The sequence below is a fragment of the Hordeum vulgare genome, chromosome 1H (genome assembly GCF_904849725.1).
Source record: "Hordeum vulgare subsp. vulgare chromosome 1H, MorexV3_pseudomolecules_assembly, whole genome shotgun sequence".
Classification (NCBI taxonomy): domain Eukaryota; kingdom Viridiplantae; phylum Streptophyta; class Magnoliopsida; order Poales; family Poaceae; genus Hordeum; species Hordeum vulgare.
The window spans coordinates 5,094,636-5,111,149 of record NC_058518.1 but is presented as its reverse complement, the minus strand read 5'-3'; the positions used below and the strand labels follow the sequence as shown (position 1 = coordinate 5,111,149).

At 41.6% G+C, this 16,514-nt stretch overlaps 1 protein-coding gene across 2 annotated transcripts; it reads left to right on the top strand.

Moving 5' to 3' along the window:
• Positions 1 to 1,549: 1,549 nt before the first annotated feature.
• On the top strand, positions 1,550 to 15,532 carry LOC123426871 (methionine S-methyltransferase). 2 transcript variants are annotated; one of them, XM_045110808.1, is made up of 12 exons: positions 1,550 to 2,194; positions 10,204 to 10,397; positions 10,760 to 10,966; positions 11,055 to 11,150; positions 11,824 to 12,012; positions 12,221 to 12,409; positions 12,488 to 12,724; positions 12,845 to 12,979; positions 13,104 to 13,415; positions 13,545 to 13,724; positions 13,953 to 14,918; positions 15,082 to 15,532. In XM_045110808.1, exons 1-12 carry the CDS (start codon positions 1,903 to 1,905, stop codon positions 15,394 to 15,396), a joined length of 3,312 nt encoding a protein of 1,103 aa, XP_044966743.1. In that variant the 5' UTR covers positions 1,550 to 1,902; the 3' UTR covers positions 15,397 to 15,532. The 2 variants fall into 2 exon arrangements, with proteins under 2 accessions (XP_044966743.1, XP_044966816.1); XM_045110881.1 differs by lacking the exon at positions 1,550 to 2,194 and adding an exon at positions 7,481 to 7,910.
• The last annotated feature ends 982 nt before the right edge of the window (positions 15,533 to 16,514 follow it).

Genomic DNA, 16,514 nt, shown 5'->3' with positions numbered 1-16,514 from the left:
TCCACATATGCACGTTGGTTGTTGAGGAAAAGGTTAAAAGAACATCCGAGAGGATCAGAGGTTCAAGTACCAACTTAGAGATTTGATCAACCAACGGGCATATGTATTCCACCCTTCATCTTCCATTCCTCCTTCGCCTCTGATTGGCCACTATGCCTTGAGTTGGAAGCATAGTTCTAAGAATCAATTTTTTTTGAAGAGCATATACCTCATAGATAACCCTCTCTGTGGAAAATGTGCACATATTTTGACCATGATTGCGTCTTGACGCTTACATCATACATTATAGATATGAGAGGCAGATTCTCATGTCTTCATAGATGCTCTACTAAGGTTGATTGCATGTGTTATTCAACTCGTACTTTCTAGAGAAGTATCTTTTTGGACTCATAATTCTAAGACCCAACACATATCCCAAAACAAGAGAACACAGTCATGCAAAGTTATAAAAAAACAAGAAGAGGAAATAATTGACAAAAAAAAGGCCAAGTAAGACAATAAGAATCATAGGAAAATTTACTACATTAGTCAATATTAAATTCACATTTCAACAAAAAATATTAAACCCGAAGAGAAGTATCGTCCAAAAAAATCAGACATTGCGGCTCACATACCGTATTTTTTAGTGAAAGACGAAAGAATAGTCCAACATCATCCACTTTAGAACGGAGCAACTGATTTGTCTTGCAAAATGTTATATTAATAATTAAACATATATTATACTCTCTGCACTTGTAGGATCCAACAAAGTAAGCAGAATATGCGCTAAGTCCCATGCCATAACATAATTCGAGGATGATCCACTTGGTTCCTTAATTATTAATACATGATGAATTAGGAGCCCGAGATAGTGGGCTAGCTGATCAATCATGCACCAGGGAGAGATAAAATACCGACAAGTTGCAACTGGGGATGCATACATTTACCTAATTAACAGGCTTTTCCAGCAAACTATGAGATTTTATAAATTAATAAGGGCCAGTTCTTTTGTAGCTTATTTTGGTTCAGTAAGCTTATTTCCACAACTCCAAATAAGCTGCAAAAAAAAAAAAATCTGACCTTAAGTTCATGAATCATACTAGCCATAAAACTGAATCAAACAAAAGGGCCATAAAAGACTTAGTTTTATCAGTTGTCATCAATGAAAACGGGAGGCCTGATATTTTGAAAATAAATAAAAAACTCAGAAGGACAAAGAACTGACGATTAAAACCGAAAGCTCGCCTCAGTGATTACCTTCCACTTGTGTATAGGCCACCACAGTCCCACTATTAATTTGACAGGTTAAACGACTCATGTATCATGAGTCATGCATGACACTAGTTACTGAAGTCGACATGCATGTTAAACAAGTAAAAGGTGCATATAGAAAAGAAGAAGAAATGTAGTACAAAATTCTTCATATATATACACAAACAAAACAAGTAAAAAGGTGCATGCACTTGTGCGTAATAAAATCCCACGTACGACACCACCGACGAATACAAGATCTCGGTCGATCCACTTGTGCATATATAATAAACGAATCAAGTTAATCTAACATTGATCTTGGATGTAGTTGCGGTGCAGGTTCCTTGACGACCCTTGGTGCCATGAAAGATGCATGATACACACACACAAACACACACATAGTGGATTAATTAGTAGATGATGATGATCATAGTGCGTTCCAATGATGACCTGGTGTGCGTTCATCCCGACTGATTTGGATACTCATCTTTCAGATTTTTAATTGGTCGATCGAGAGCGAGCGAGCACCACCATGTATATTACTAGCGCACACCGCACACACCAACTATAGCCGGCAACACCCACACAGCCAGCAGCCACACGTACACCACTGACTAATTTCTTCTTCTTCTCCTCCTCCTTCTTTCCGCGATCGGTCGAGCTCCGATCGCCATGGGCAGCGTGGCAACCCCCGCCGTGCAGGAGGACGCCCCGTCGTCGGCGTTCCTGGAGCGGTGCGCGGCGTCGGGGGACGCCGCGTACGGCGAGCTCAGGGAGCTGCTGGCGCGCCTCCAGGACCCGGCCACGAGGCAGGAGGCGAGGGTCTTCCTCGCCGGCCTCCGCCGCCGCTCCTGCTCCTACTCCGGCGGCGAGGAAGGATTCTTCCGGCGGTACGGGTTCTGCGTCCGGGAGCTGCTGCTCCACGACTCACGCTGCGGCCTCCCCATCACCACCCTCTCCTCAGGTACTGTACGCCACTTCTTCCTCAACCAAGCATCAAATCATCCATCCATCCATCTCTCGATCGATCGATCGATCGGCCATTCTCAACTCAGAAATTTCCGCCTTTCATTTGTTTATGTTACTCGTATGCAAAGTCTGTGCTGTTCTTGCTGTCATTGTCTGATGACGATTATAGATTAGGACGTACGTGGTGGTGGATTTTTCTATGCATGTGTTAACGCCCAAGTCCTAACCACAGCTTAGGCAGACAGGGTCAAGCTCAAGTCAGCCTCCAAGTCTTTACAGAAGAAAAAAAAACCGTAGTAGCACTAGCTTCCATATAGTTCCATTGCTGTATTTTCCCATGCTTTACGCCAAAACAAAATAAAAAAGAGAAATACACCATCTTTATCTATGCAAAAACCTACTCCCTCTGTTCCTAAATATTTGTTGTTGGAGAAAACTAGGCTAGTTCTTCCCAACAACAAATATTATGGTACAGAGGAAGTAGAAAAAAGTATACGACCGCATTGCGATAAACAAGTACACCATCTTTATCTGTTTCTGGTGGATTTTCCCGAGAGATTTTAGGTGTCAAGAGATTTTTTTCATTTTAGTGGAGGATGCATTCCAAGGTAAATGAAAAGCAATTGGGCCAGGGATCGACAAAGACGGCCTCGGCCCGTCAGATTTCCGTGGCCCACGAGAAACCCCAGTTGTCCTGCCAAGCTTGAGCTGACTCCTAAAGAAAAGGACAGCAAAAAAGCTTCATTGGATTGTCCACTACAAATAGCATTAGTTATGGTGCTCATGGTATACTATTACAATTCTAAAAAAATTCACCACCAGTTAGTTGTCATAATTGCCACTTACCAATAATGAAAAAAAATGCATAAACTTATTGGAAACAAATCCCTGCTAAATAGTACTCCCTCCTTCTCAAAATAAATGTCTCGGCTTTAATACAACTTTATACTAAAGTTAGTATAAAGTTAGACATTTATTTGGGGGCAGAGGGAGTAATCTATTTTTTTCTTAACAAAAAATCAAGAAGGCATAAAAATGTTTGACCCACACACATTTTCAAAATGATGTATTTTAAAGCACAAGGCGCACTCCTTAATTATTGTCATATACCTAGCGTGCCAATATTTAAAGGACATACACATGAAGTAAATGCATGCTAAAATGTCACTATTATAAAGCATACGTGCGGCTAACACTTTAAATTTCATTGTTGTGGGGGCAAATGTAAAAACATCTGATCTGGACGCGAAATGATTTTATCCAGTTTATGCTAGGCTAGGATAGACTGTCTAGGAATCAAATTAAAGGAGCGTTGTTTCCTCACAAAATAATTTAGAAATTAAAAATAAAAAATGATTTAAACTACGCCCTAATCTCTGATAAAAAGGGAGAGAGAAAGCAAATATCCAGAAAGAAAATAGTGATTATTTTTTCAAATAACTAGATAGTGACCTTGAAATAATGTTTTTGAGTGGATAGATAGTGACTTTGAACTGATATTACAGACTCTTAGAGGTTGTTCGGAATCTCTCCCATTTAAAACTTCGTTCCGCGGAAGGAGTCCAATTTTAGCCACTCCCCAAATTATGATGGCGCTCCCTTCGCTCCGGGAGCCGCTGTCGTGGAGCGGAGAGGATCCGAACACGTCTTTAGTGAAGCTACGTGCATCGTGATCAAGCTGTCTTTTTTTAGGCTTTTTTTGCGGAAAAATTCCTTTAGGGGATTGGGCCAGCGATCGATGCAGACAGGCTCGGCCCATCACATCTTCTAGGACCACAGCCATGAACTATCATCTACAGTAGCTTCCCACATGGGGAAAGTGGTATCATTTGTACTACTACTTAATGATTTTTGCGGCACAAATCTAGAGTGCACACAATTTAGAACACATACACGTTGGCTTAAAGTTCATAACATTGATCTCAAGAAGAAAAGTTCATGATGTCACTGCTACAAAAATGGCTTCTACAAAATGTAAAAAAGCGGTTGATGAAAAAAATGAAATCAATGCAACCACGGTGCGGGACCATGATTTAATTAGATGTATTTCACACGTGGAGAACACTCCTAATTATAATCTGTTTGGTTTGCGATTGCAACACTACGGGAGACCCCAGTTGTCGACAAAGACGGCCTCGGCCCGTCACATTTCCGTGGCCTACGGGAAACCCCAGTTGTCCTGCCAAGCTTGAGCTTACTCCTAAAGAAAAGGACAACAAAAATCTTCATTGGATTGTCCACTACAAAGAGCTTTAGTTATGGTATTAAAGTTCTAAAAAGAATCACCACTAATCAGTTGTCGTACTCACCACATACCAATAATGAAAAATTGCATAAACTTATTAAAAAGAAATCCCTGCTAAATATTAACTAAAACCACGTCACTTATTTTGGACCCGAGGGAGTATTTTTTTCTCGACAAAAAATAAAGTAGTCATAAAAATGTTTGACCCACACATATTTTAAAAGCCATGTATTTTAGAGCATATGATGCACTCCTTAATTATTGTCATATACCTAGCGTGCCAATATTTAGAGGACATACACGTGAAGTAATTAAATGCATGCTAAAATGTCACTATTATAAAAGCATACATGTGAGTAACACTTAACATTTCATTGTTGTGGGGGGAAATATATCAACATCTGATTTGGACGCATTTAGAAATTTAAAATAAACTAAAAATGATTTAGACTACGTCCCGATCTTTGATAAAAAGGAGAGAGAAAACAAATATCCAGAAAGAAAATAGTGACTATTTTTTTTCAAATAACTTTTCTAGGGGTGTTTTTTTTCAAATAACTAGATAGTGACTTTGAACTTCTTTTTTGAGTGAATAGATAGTGACTTTGAACTGATATTACAGACTCTTAGTGAAGCCACGTGCATTGTGATCAAGCTGTCCTTTTTAGGCCTTTTTTTTTGCGGAAAATTTCCTTTAGTGGATTGGGCCAGCGATCGATACAGACAGGTTCGGCCAGTCACATCTTCGTGGCCCACGGCCATGAACTATCATCTACAGTAGCTTCCCACATGGGGAAAAGTGGAGTTCTTAAAAAAAACATGGGGAAAAGTGGCATAATTTGTACAACTGCTTACTGATTTATTTGTCTCAAAAAAAAAACTTAATGATTTTTGCCGCACAAATCTAGAGTGCGCACAGTTTAGAACACATGCACATTCATTTAAAGTTCATAACGTTGATCTCAAAAAGAAAAGTTCATACATCAACGCTTCAATAATTGCTTCTACAAAATGTAAAAAGGCGGTTGACGATTTTTTTTTTTGAAATCAATGCAACCACAGTGCAGGGCCATGATTTAATTAGATGTATTTCACGCGTGGATAACACTCCTGATTATGATCTGTTTGGTTTGCGATTACTGACACTGTGACAATTGTATTGTTGATTTCGATAAGGATGAAAATGAAAAAAGAAGAAGCGAGCTATAAAATTGCCTATATATCCCTCTCGATCAGATTTCCATCTATCTATCTCTCCACCAGTCGATCCTTCTCACCGAATAAGCTAGCAAGCAAGAAGAATTTCCATCTTTTATTTGTCTATATATGTTTGTTTTGTCTTTGCTATTGTAGTCGGTGACAATGAGAATCCATGACCTACCGATGGATTTTTTTTTTCTATCCATGGTACTCACAACTAAACCTTCAAGTCAGTTTTTTCTAAGTACTCTCGGTGTTTACAATATATTATTATAATTATTTTTGACAAGTAAATTTATTTATTTTGTGAGAGGGTGACAAGTAAATTTTTGTCATATGTATTGTGTACAAAGGATAAAGAATTGCATAAACTTATCTAGAAACACTTCCCTTGCTAAATTATATGTATAAAAACTTGTGTAACATCGACATAATTTGGCATCTCTCATTTTCTTCAAAATAAAACATATGGATATTAAAGATTCTAGAATTACCTAAATGAAAACGACAATGAAGCATGTGAGACGCACGGTAGGTGTTCTTTTAGCATATGGGCCGCTCCTTAACTATGGTTGTATAACTAGCATGCACGTGACTTGCGAAGTTGATGTTAGCTATAATGGGGCCATGTGTTGATTATGGTTATAACACATGTTTTTAGCATATGGGCCGCTCCTTAACTATGGTTATATTGAAATCGACACATTGTTGCCCATAATGGGGCCATGTGTTGATTATGTACACTTTACACGTGGAAAACACGGGCTGTTTCATTGTTGTGGGGATGAATATGACAACATATGATCTACAAGACAAATAATATATATTATCCACATAGGTGAGTTGTCAATTGTCATACATATGACTTACTAAGTTAGTGCATGCTAACCTGTCATTTGTATAGCTAGATGGTCTATTCAAGTCAACGCGGTGTTTCATGTAATGGGGCCGTGTGTTGATTAGGTACACTTCACACGTGGAAAAGGCCGCTAATTTTGATTGTTTTGGGGAAGAAATATAGCAACATACGGGTACTCAATAATTTTACCCGCATACATCATTCATCAATAATCATGCATCAACTCTTAATTATCTTTAGCATCAAGATGAACACACACGAGCCAATCATTCATAAATTTCCCAATGGAGAGACAAGTACTCACATAAAAGTTCACTCAAAATTCTCGGGGCAAATTAAATATGCACATCAATTTAGTGGCGCATGCCAAGTCAAAGTTGAAACTATTTCCTGTCCCACCCTCTATTCATTTCGCAGCAATGATGGCAAATACAAGAAAGAAGTCATGAAACTCCCATGCACCACACACGGGCATTGAAAAATGGCACCATACACACACATATTTACAGCATTTCCGCCAAGGAAAAACAAAAGCCATGGAATTCGGTTCGCCCGACGTCTATCTAATTTTTACTTTTCCCCGTTCAAAAGTCACGCACGAATAATACATGATACCGGTCGTATGGACCGTATATTAGAAGATCTGTACAACAATTACCCGCATAATTTGCGGAAGAAATTTGCAAAATGGAAGATAGATAGAGAAAGCTATGCACCACCAACTTGGTGCCTCACCTAACCAACCACAATCAACCATCATGGGATTTCGGTGTCTTCATCACAAAAGCGTAATACGCATCCGGGGAATCGAATTGAAGTACCCGTAGCCTCATAATAACTTTGAAATTACAAAAGTATATACACTGTTTTGGTTTCAAGATGAGGTGGAAAAAAAATCATTTGCAGCCATCACCAAAAAAAAAAGGAAAAAAACTGTCAAGCAAAATGGGAGGAAGGAAAGGATCTTCTCCCAGCAAATAGGAATTGACGGTTGTGCCCCTCGTCGTCCACGGCGGCGACGTCCCCGGGGGGGCCTATATAGCCACCGGCCTCCTCTCCGCCATTGCTGTCCACCTCACCAACCCATCACCTCCTGCTCCTGCTCTTCCCACTCGAACCCACTCGAAGGTACCGAACCGAGCGTCCAGAGCCGTCCGGGAATGGCTGCGGCGGCGGGGGACGTGGAGGCGTTCCTGGCGGCGTGCCAGGCGTCGGGCGACGCGGCGTACGGCGCCGCCAAGGCCGTGCTGGAGCGGCTCGAGGCGCCGGCCACGCGCGCCGAGGCCAGGCGGCTCCTCGGCGCCGTGCGACGGCGCTTCGCCGCCGGCGGCCCGGCCGCGGGGCTCGAGTGCTTCCGCACCTTCCACTTCCGCATCCACGACGTCGTCCTCGACCCCCACCTCCAAGGTCCCTCCTTTTTCCCTCCCTCCCCATCCCCACCCCCATCCCATCCATTGTGAATCTGCCTGCCGCCATTGGCGGGCTCGGCGATCTGCGCGCCGGAATCTCGCGGCCCCGGCCGAAAATCACGGCTCGATCCGCTTGCCGCCGGTGGCTACTCCGGCGATACTAAGCAGCGGTGCCTAACCAAAAAAAAACAAACAAATGTAACACAGCAAGGATCCAGTTTCTGCCAAGAATCCGATGATCCATCCACACATTGGGGAGGGAGGAAAGGATAACATTTCATCACATCACTCAAGCAGCACACACGACATCGATCTTGTTTGTTTGCTTGTTTGTCTGTTGCCGTGCCTATCGGGTTCGGATCCTTGGGGTTGGGGGGAGCCGCGTAGCCCCATGTGGCCACCACTGCCTGATGCTGTTGACTGCTGTGAGCTAGCTAGCGTTTAGGTGGGAGGATTCGGTCGCCATGCTCTTCATCCGGGGAACAGCTTGCCTCGGTCGCCGAGTAATTTGGACACCTCTCCGTTTGGCCCTTTTATCGAATGGGAGATCCTTTTCTCCATTCCGTGTGGCGTGTTCCGGTTCAGGATTTGCTACCAGATGATAGTGATCTTAATGCGATTGTGATGTGCCTCCTTGCATGAGGTTTTGCTTTGTTATTAGTATATTATTTCACGGGATCGGCGGTCTGGGTGCTGGAATCTTGTGGTCCGGTGGAAAGTTACGGCTCGATCCAATTACCGCCATCAGTAATTTTCTTCGTCGTTGTTGTCGGTAATTTGGTTTGGTGATAAAACATTTGCCTAGCTCGGCTGACATACCAGTTATTAAATTGCCATTATTGGCAGCTCGGTGGAGAGTGTTATTGTGTGGCCACCATACGAGCAAACACACCGAAGATCTGACCTTGCGTGCCCAGAAAATGAGCCACCAATTGGAAGGAAAAGGATTGCATTATTAATTAAATAATAAGGGCGCAATTATGGGTTCACTGCATAGTATATAGCACAAAATTATCTCGTTTGTTGGGATGTGTATGAGATCTTTCAGAATCGGCGTATCCTATGATTGTGCTGGAGTGCTGACCATGTGGCCATTGCGTGATGTTGTTTGCTGCTGTAAGCTAGTGTCAAGTGTCCCTGGAAGGATATGCTATACATCTATATTTATGTTTGTGCAATAATTCGGTCCCCATGCTCCTTATCCAGGGAACAGCTTGCCTCGGTTGTTGAGTAATTTAGGCTGTCCGTTTGGCTCTTTTATCAAATGGGAAATGCCTTTCTTCATCTGTGTTACATGTTTCGGTTCAGGATCTGCTGCTGGATCATTTTAAATTAATACTCCCTCCGTTCCTAAATATAAGTCTTTTAAGCGATTTCACTAAAGGACTACATACAGAGCAAAATGAGTGAATCTACACTCTAAAGTATGTCTATATACATCCGTATGTAGTCCTCTAGTGGAATCTCTAAAAATACTTATATTATGGAACGGAGGGAGTATATCTGATCCCGTTCACCTTTTTGAGAGATTCCTCAATCATTAAGTATAATATGTACGTTCACAATTTAGAAACAGGGAGGCATTTTTTAATAACAGGTGAGAAATCAATTTTAGCCAGACCGAAGGCCAAACCAGAAAAGGAACTCCTTTAAAAGGAGAAATATGCTGGGGTCAGGATAGTTGGCTAGTTGCATTCGGAGATATGGCTTCAGTTGGGCCACATTGGTCTATTGTGATGAAGACTTACTAACTTATTGGCTTATGGAGGTTTGATAATGAAAAGGATCAAGGGGTAAACATATGAGATTAGAACAGCATGAGGCATTGGCCAAATCATTCATTTAAGGGAGTATTTTGATGACCTCACTCCTTAGACATTTCTACTGCATGTTAGATATTTCAGAGCGAAAGGTTATCCATTTTTCTATTTATTTTGGCAGAACAAACCTGCCCACCACCTTCTATTATAGTAAGAATAAAAACATGACAGTTGAGCCTGAGATACTTATTGCCATAATAACTAAAATATAACATATACATGACATATCTCTAATTAATAAATATTGTATATAGATTGATGTAGCCTTTGCACTGGAACAACTGTGATTTTACAAGATTCTCACATTACCTGGCCCGACATGATTTCTCTGTCATTGTTTTGTGTATAAATTGTCATCTTTAATTGGCACATTAGTAAAAGCTTTCCCAGTTCACTATGCATTAACTTTGTTCTGATCAAGTATCTATTATTTTGTTCTCATATCTTGACAAATTTACCAACTGCTTGTAGGATTCCAGCAAAGAAAGAAGCTAACAATGATGGAGATACCCAGCATTTTCATTCCAGAAGACTGGTCATTCACTTTCTACGAGGGTCTCAACCGGCATCCAGATTCCATCTTCAGGGATAAGACAGTAGCAGAGCTGGGATGTGGCAATGGTTGGATATCCATTGCACTTGCAGAAAAGTGGTGCCCTTCGAAGGTTGGCACCTCTTGTTCCGTAGATATTTATCTTACCTCGTTTGTTGCAAACATGGGACCTGCAGAAGTTAGACATTTACTCAGGTTACTTTATATGAAACTTTTAGGTGTCTGCCAGTAGTCTGCTGGTGGTCTAATTTTCTTGGTATACCTGATGCCGTCGAGCATATTGCTTTCAAATTTTGGGCAAGGCATTACCACCACATATTGTTTCTACAATGCTGAACAATTGCTCTCCTTTGAAAGGAAGAAAAACAAGAATGACATGCACCTTAGTAGTTTAAGCCACAAATACCAGCGAATCAAATTAGTTTGCAGTCAGCTTGGCATTACCTTACTTGAGCCTTGGTTGTTCTTTTGAAGGTTTATGGTCTGGATATAAACCCAAGAGCTATCAAGATTGCATGGATAAACCTTTACTTGAATGCACTAGACGACGATGGTCTCCCAATCTATGATGCGGAGGGGAAAACATTGCTTGACAGAGTCGAATTCTATGAATCTGATCTTCTTTCTTACTGTAGAGATAACAAGATAGAACTTGATCGCATTGTTGGATGCATACCACAGGTACGGTCAGGTTTTTACCAATTTCCTGTGAATGGGGATTATAGTCGATCAGAACTTGATCAAAATGCCCTTAATATCTGCCTTTCAGATTCTTAACCCCAATCCAGAGGCAATGTCAAAGATTGTAACTGAAAATTCAAGTGAGGAGTTCTTGTATTCCTTGAGCAACTACTGTGCTCTCCAGGTGAGTTGAGATCTATTTAAACTCAAGCCATTCAGTTTACCTGTTACTAAATGGTTACCCATGTCAGAGTCTCCAAATCTTTTTCTTTTCTCAAACAGCAAAGAGAGAAGAAAACTTTTAAGTTCTATCCTGAAATTGACTTTACAATGCTTGTTCATAATCTGCTTACGAAATATGCGTTTGAACATTTCTCTTTTCCTTGTAGGCATGTGGCAGACCTTTATATAAGAAAATGAAGTTTTTGTAGAAATAATGTATGCTTTGTACTTATGACATGGTTCCACCAGTATAATCAATTTAAGTCTAGGTAGTTAGGAACCTAGGATGGAGAGCACCGACAGTGTATAATATATATATGTCGATAGGGGGTTAGCAGTCCAAATCCACCTCTCAAGTTCAACCTATTGCATAACTTTTGGTCTTACAACCTGTATGGACAAATGTGATCAGCACCCCAGTCTTTCCTATAAAAATGTCTGCTGGAATATGGAATTATTAACAGCGGTATTTATTTTTAGCCTGTTTAATTTTTTCCTTTGCTAAAAGAATGATAATCCTTATGCCACGAGGTTACATTGTATTACTCAAGTCAATATTTGTTACTATGGCTGATTGTACGATTCCAGCTTCCGGTTGTTAATTTTGTTATGTTTGTGAACTTTGCTGCATTCAGGGTTTTGTTGAGGACCAATTTGGCCTCGGGTTGATTGCTCGGGCTGTTGAAGAAGGGATATCTGTGATAAAGCCTAGTGGTCTTATGGTATTCAACATGGGAGGCCGGCCAGGACAAGGTGTCTGTGAGCGCCTATTTCTTCGCCGTGGATTTCGCATCAATAAGCTCTGGCAAACAAAAATTATGCAGGTAGCAATTCTTCGAGTGACTAGATGTTAACTAATCCCAGTGTTTTTCCATGCCAGCAACAGCATTATATCCTGGTTAGAGGAATATGCTCTTCATGTTGCACACCAATCTTCAGCTGGGCCTAGAATTTTCATCTACCGGCTTACATTTTTACATTACAGAACCAATTTTTGTTGAGGATCATTACCAACTAGTTGGGTCTTTGCAGGCTGCTGACACAGACATCTCCGCATTAGTTGAAATTGAGAAAAATAGCCGACATCGCTTCGAGTTCTTTATGGATCTTGTTGGGGATCAGCCTGTGTGTGCGCGCACAGCATGGGCATACATGAAATCTGGTGGCCGCATTTCACATGCTTTGTCTGTGTATAGCTGTCAACTTCGCCAGCCCAACCAGGTACCTATACTCTCTGATTAGATCTTTACAACAATAATATAGTAATGTCAGGAATAATAATAATTTGGAGAATTTCAGGTGAAGAAAATATTTGAGTTCCTTAAAGACGGATTCCATGAAGTCAGCAGCTCCCTCGATTTGTCCTTTGATGATGATTCTGTTGCTGATGAAAAAATTCCTTTCCTAGCATACCTAGCTAGTTTCTTGCAAGAGAATAAGTCGAATCCTTGTGAGCCTCCAGCTGGATGTTTAAATTTCCGGAATCTTGTTGCTGGATTTATGAAGAGTTACCACCACATCCCATTAACTCCTGATGTAAGACTTGGTGTCTATTGCCTACAATTATGTTTGCTTATTAGAAATTCATAAGATCAACCTATTTGATGCTTCTCACGTATGCTTCATGTGACACTTCCTTTTCCTCTGGTGCACCAGAATGTTGTTGTGTTCCCATCCCGTGCTGTTGCAATCGAAAATGCTCTTCGGTTGTTCTCACCTGGACTTGCAATTGTTGACGAACACCTAACCAGACACTTGCCCAAGCAATGGTTAACATCTTTAGCAATTGAGGTACTTTGACCGATACTCCCCTCTTTCTTTCTGTGTTTGGAACTGTGGAAAATACATGTGTTCTGTGAAGAAAAAGTTATGCTGACAAGAATTTCGATGTTATTGCCATTCTTCTAAATTTCAGGAAAGTAACCATGCTAAAGATACAGTAACTGTAATCGAAGCACCACGCCAATCAGATTTGCTGATTGAGTTGATCAGGAAACTGAAGCCTCAGGTTGTTGTTACTGGCATGGCTCAGTTTGAGGCTATCACCAGTGCTGCTTTCGTGAACTTATTAAGTGTAACGAAAGATGTTGGTTCCCGATTATTACTAGATATTTCAGAACATCTGGAATTGTCTAGTCTGCCAAGCTCAAATGGTGTATTGAAATATCTTGCTGGGAAGACCCTGCCTTCACATGCGGCTATATTGTGTGGCTTAGTTAAGAATCAGGTGTGTGTCAATCAGCCTGAACTCTAGTTGAACTGTTGTGCATACTATATAGAATATCTTGACTTTTATATGTACTTTAGAAACACTGTTTAAATGTACTCATTTCTTTTTGCTTCATTTTACTTGCAGGTTTATTCTGATCTGGAAGTTGCTTTTGCTATCTCTGAAGATCCAACTGTTTATAAGGCATTGTCACAAACTATTGAGCTATTGGAAGGACATACTTCTGTGATCAGCCAGCACTATTATGGTTGTCTTTTCCATGAGCTGCTGGCATTTCAAATTGGTGACCGGCATCCACAACAAGAGGTAAACATGGCTTGCCTCTTCCAGTTCTCCATCTCACTCAGTTCTGTCCACAAGGTGCCGAATGATCTGTTCAAGTGGACACTCCCCTCAGCACGGGCAAGCTAGTCCATGAATTTGGATTAGTTCCCTCTTAGCTGGGTACTTCGATTACACCACAATGAGCTCCTCAACGTGGTCTGGTTTATGTTTTTCATGTTTTCCCTCTAATGTTTGGTTGCTCTTTTTCAGAGAGAACCTGCAGAAGTGATATCTAAGGAGATGATAGGGTTTTCAAGTTCAGCTATGTCCACCCTAGAAGGAGCTGAGTTTTTCGTTCCTGGTTCCATGGAATCCGGTGTCATACATATGGATCTGGACCGCAGCTTCTTGCCAGTACCTTCTGCAGTAAACGCCTCCATTTTCGAAAGTTTTGTTCGTCAGAACATCACTGATTCTGAAACCGATGTCCGTTCTAGCATTCAGCAGCTGGTGAAAGATAGCTATGGTTTCTCAGCAGGCGGTGCTTCTGAAATTATATACGGGAACACCTGTCTCGCGCTCTTCAACAAGCTTGTTCTTTGCTGCATGCAAGAACAGGGCACCTTGCTTTTCCCCTTGGGAACCAACGGGCATTACGTCAACGCAGCAAAGTTTGTGAATGCAACCACCTTGACTATTCCAACGAAGGCAGATTCAGGCTTCAAGATCGAACCAAGTGCTCTAGCCGACACACTAGAGAAGGTGTCTCAGCCGTGGGTCTATATTTCTGGCCCCACAATCAACCCTACTGGCTTCCTGTACAGTGACGACGATATAGCAGAGCTGCTTTCTGTCTGTGCGACATACGGAGCCAGGGTGGTGATAGATACCTCCTCCTCTGGTCTGGAGTTCCAAGCCACCGGCTGCAGCCAGTGGAATTTGGAAAGATGTCTTTCTAATGTCAAGTCTTCAAAGCCCTCGTTCTCCGTTGTCCTGCTCGGAGAGCTGTCCTTTGAGCTGACCACGGCTGGGCTTGATTTCGGGTTTCTGATTATGAGCGACTCGTCCTTGGTTGACACATTTTACAGTTTCCCAAGCTTGAGTCGGCCACACAGCACGTTGAAGTACACTTTCAGGAAGCTGTTGGGTCTTAAGAACCAGAAGGATCAGCATTTCTCTGATCTCATCCTTGAGCAGAAGGAGACGTTGAAGAATCGTGCCGACCAGTTGATCAAGGTATGCCTTTTGGGATATCCTGTGTTTAGGCTCTCTGTTTTCTTTCCCTGATCAGCTCTCCGATCCCCTTACATCCTTAGGCTAATTTCAGTACTTCAAGTTTGCCACGCATTTCTGACATATTCTTTCCTCTTGTTTTATTTTCCTGTGATGTGATGAACAGACGCTTGAGAGCTGCGGCTGGGACGCTGTGGGCTGCCATGGCGGCATCTCGATGCTTGCAAAACCGACCGCCTACATTGGCAAATCGCTCAAGGTGGACGGCTTTGAGGGCAAGCTGGACAGCCACAACATGAGGGAAGCCCTCCTGAGGTCCACCGGGCTGTGCATTAGCAGCAGCGGGTGGACAGGGGTGCCGGACTACTGCCGCTTCAGCTTTGCTCTGGAGAGCGGCGACTTCGACCGGGCCATGGAGTGCATCGCCCGGTTCAGGGAGCTGGTCCTTGGTGGCGGTGCTAAGGTGAATGGTAGCAACTAGGGGTTGTTGGGTGGGTCAAGTGGGTGAAGAAACTGTAAAACCTGAAGGGGAACCAACTCTTATCTTTCTTTGCCTGTTTGAACAACTTTGTTTCGAATCAAAAAAGGAATAAAAGCGTTGAATCTCTTGGTGTAAATGTATCTGGCAATTAGCTTCTTGTGTTCTGAAGAATGTACTGCATGTCTCCTTTCTCTCAAAAGTTTGCACCTGGATGAACAGTAACCCGAAAAATCACTGTTAATGTTTTTAAAAGTATCTGGAATTTTTTGTAGATCTTTGTGTAACTGTCTCAACCATGCTTGCTTGACAGTTTTCACGCGAAACGAAACAGCGGTTTTTCGTCGGTGAAGAAACAAATTTGCCAATTTTCATGCGAAACGGAACAATGGTTTTTCGTCGGTAAAAAAGAAAATTTGGTTGTGACATTTTTTTTTTGAAACTAGTACAAATGCCATGCGTTGCACTGGACAAGAAAAAAATATATAATCTGTTTGTTGTGTCATTATGCGGCATTAATTGAAATAAATGTGTATAATAATATATCAATCACATTATGGCCAATAGCTTTTATTTAGACAATGAAATAATCTCATGTTTCATACACACTTCAATATATAGAATTATATATGCTGCAACATAATGCATACAAGTCCATATAACATAGCAACAAATATTATCATGTGACTTTGAGTTTTCTTGAATGACACAAATATTTCCCATCCAGCAACTACAATGGCAGCATATCAAACAATTTGCGAATACGATGTATATTCATACGAGTAAGCTAAACCAATTCTGTATAAGCTGAAAGGAGAATAATAATTTTGCCTTGCAAGCAACTGGAATACAGTGATGGCTCATTCAGATGGCTTATCAACATATAGTGCTAGGTCCATCTATACAAGTCTAATTTTGCCTTGCAAGCAACTGGGAGACGGTGATGGCTCACTCTGGATGTCCGAATTCGAGGTCCTCCAACTTCATATGGAGATTGATGTAGCAACAGGGTCTTGCAAACGTAAGCATGCTCCACAGACCGTGAACGAAGAACTGTATCAGGGCGACGCATATTCCGCACATGAGGATATCGATGAGGATGTCGAAGCATCTGAGCATGC

What these genes read in the sequence shown, in the direction of transcription:
- LOC123426871 (XM_045110808.1), top strand. Translation starts at nt 1,903, where the DNA reads ATGGGCAGCGTGGCAACCCCCGCCGTGCAGGAGGACGCCCCGTCGTCG. An exon ending in CATCACCACCCTCTCCTCAG is followed by an intron (nt 2,195 to 10,203) that starts GTACTGTACGCC and finishes AACTGCTTGTAG; the next exon opens with GATTCCAGCAAAGAAAGAAG. An exon ending in GTGGCTTAGTTAAGAATCAG is followed by an intron (nt 13,416 to 13,544) that starts GTGTGTGTCAAT and finishes TTTTACTTGCAG; the next exon opens with GTTTATTCTGATCTGGAAGT.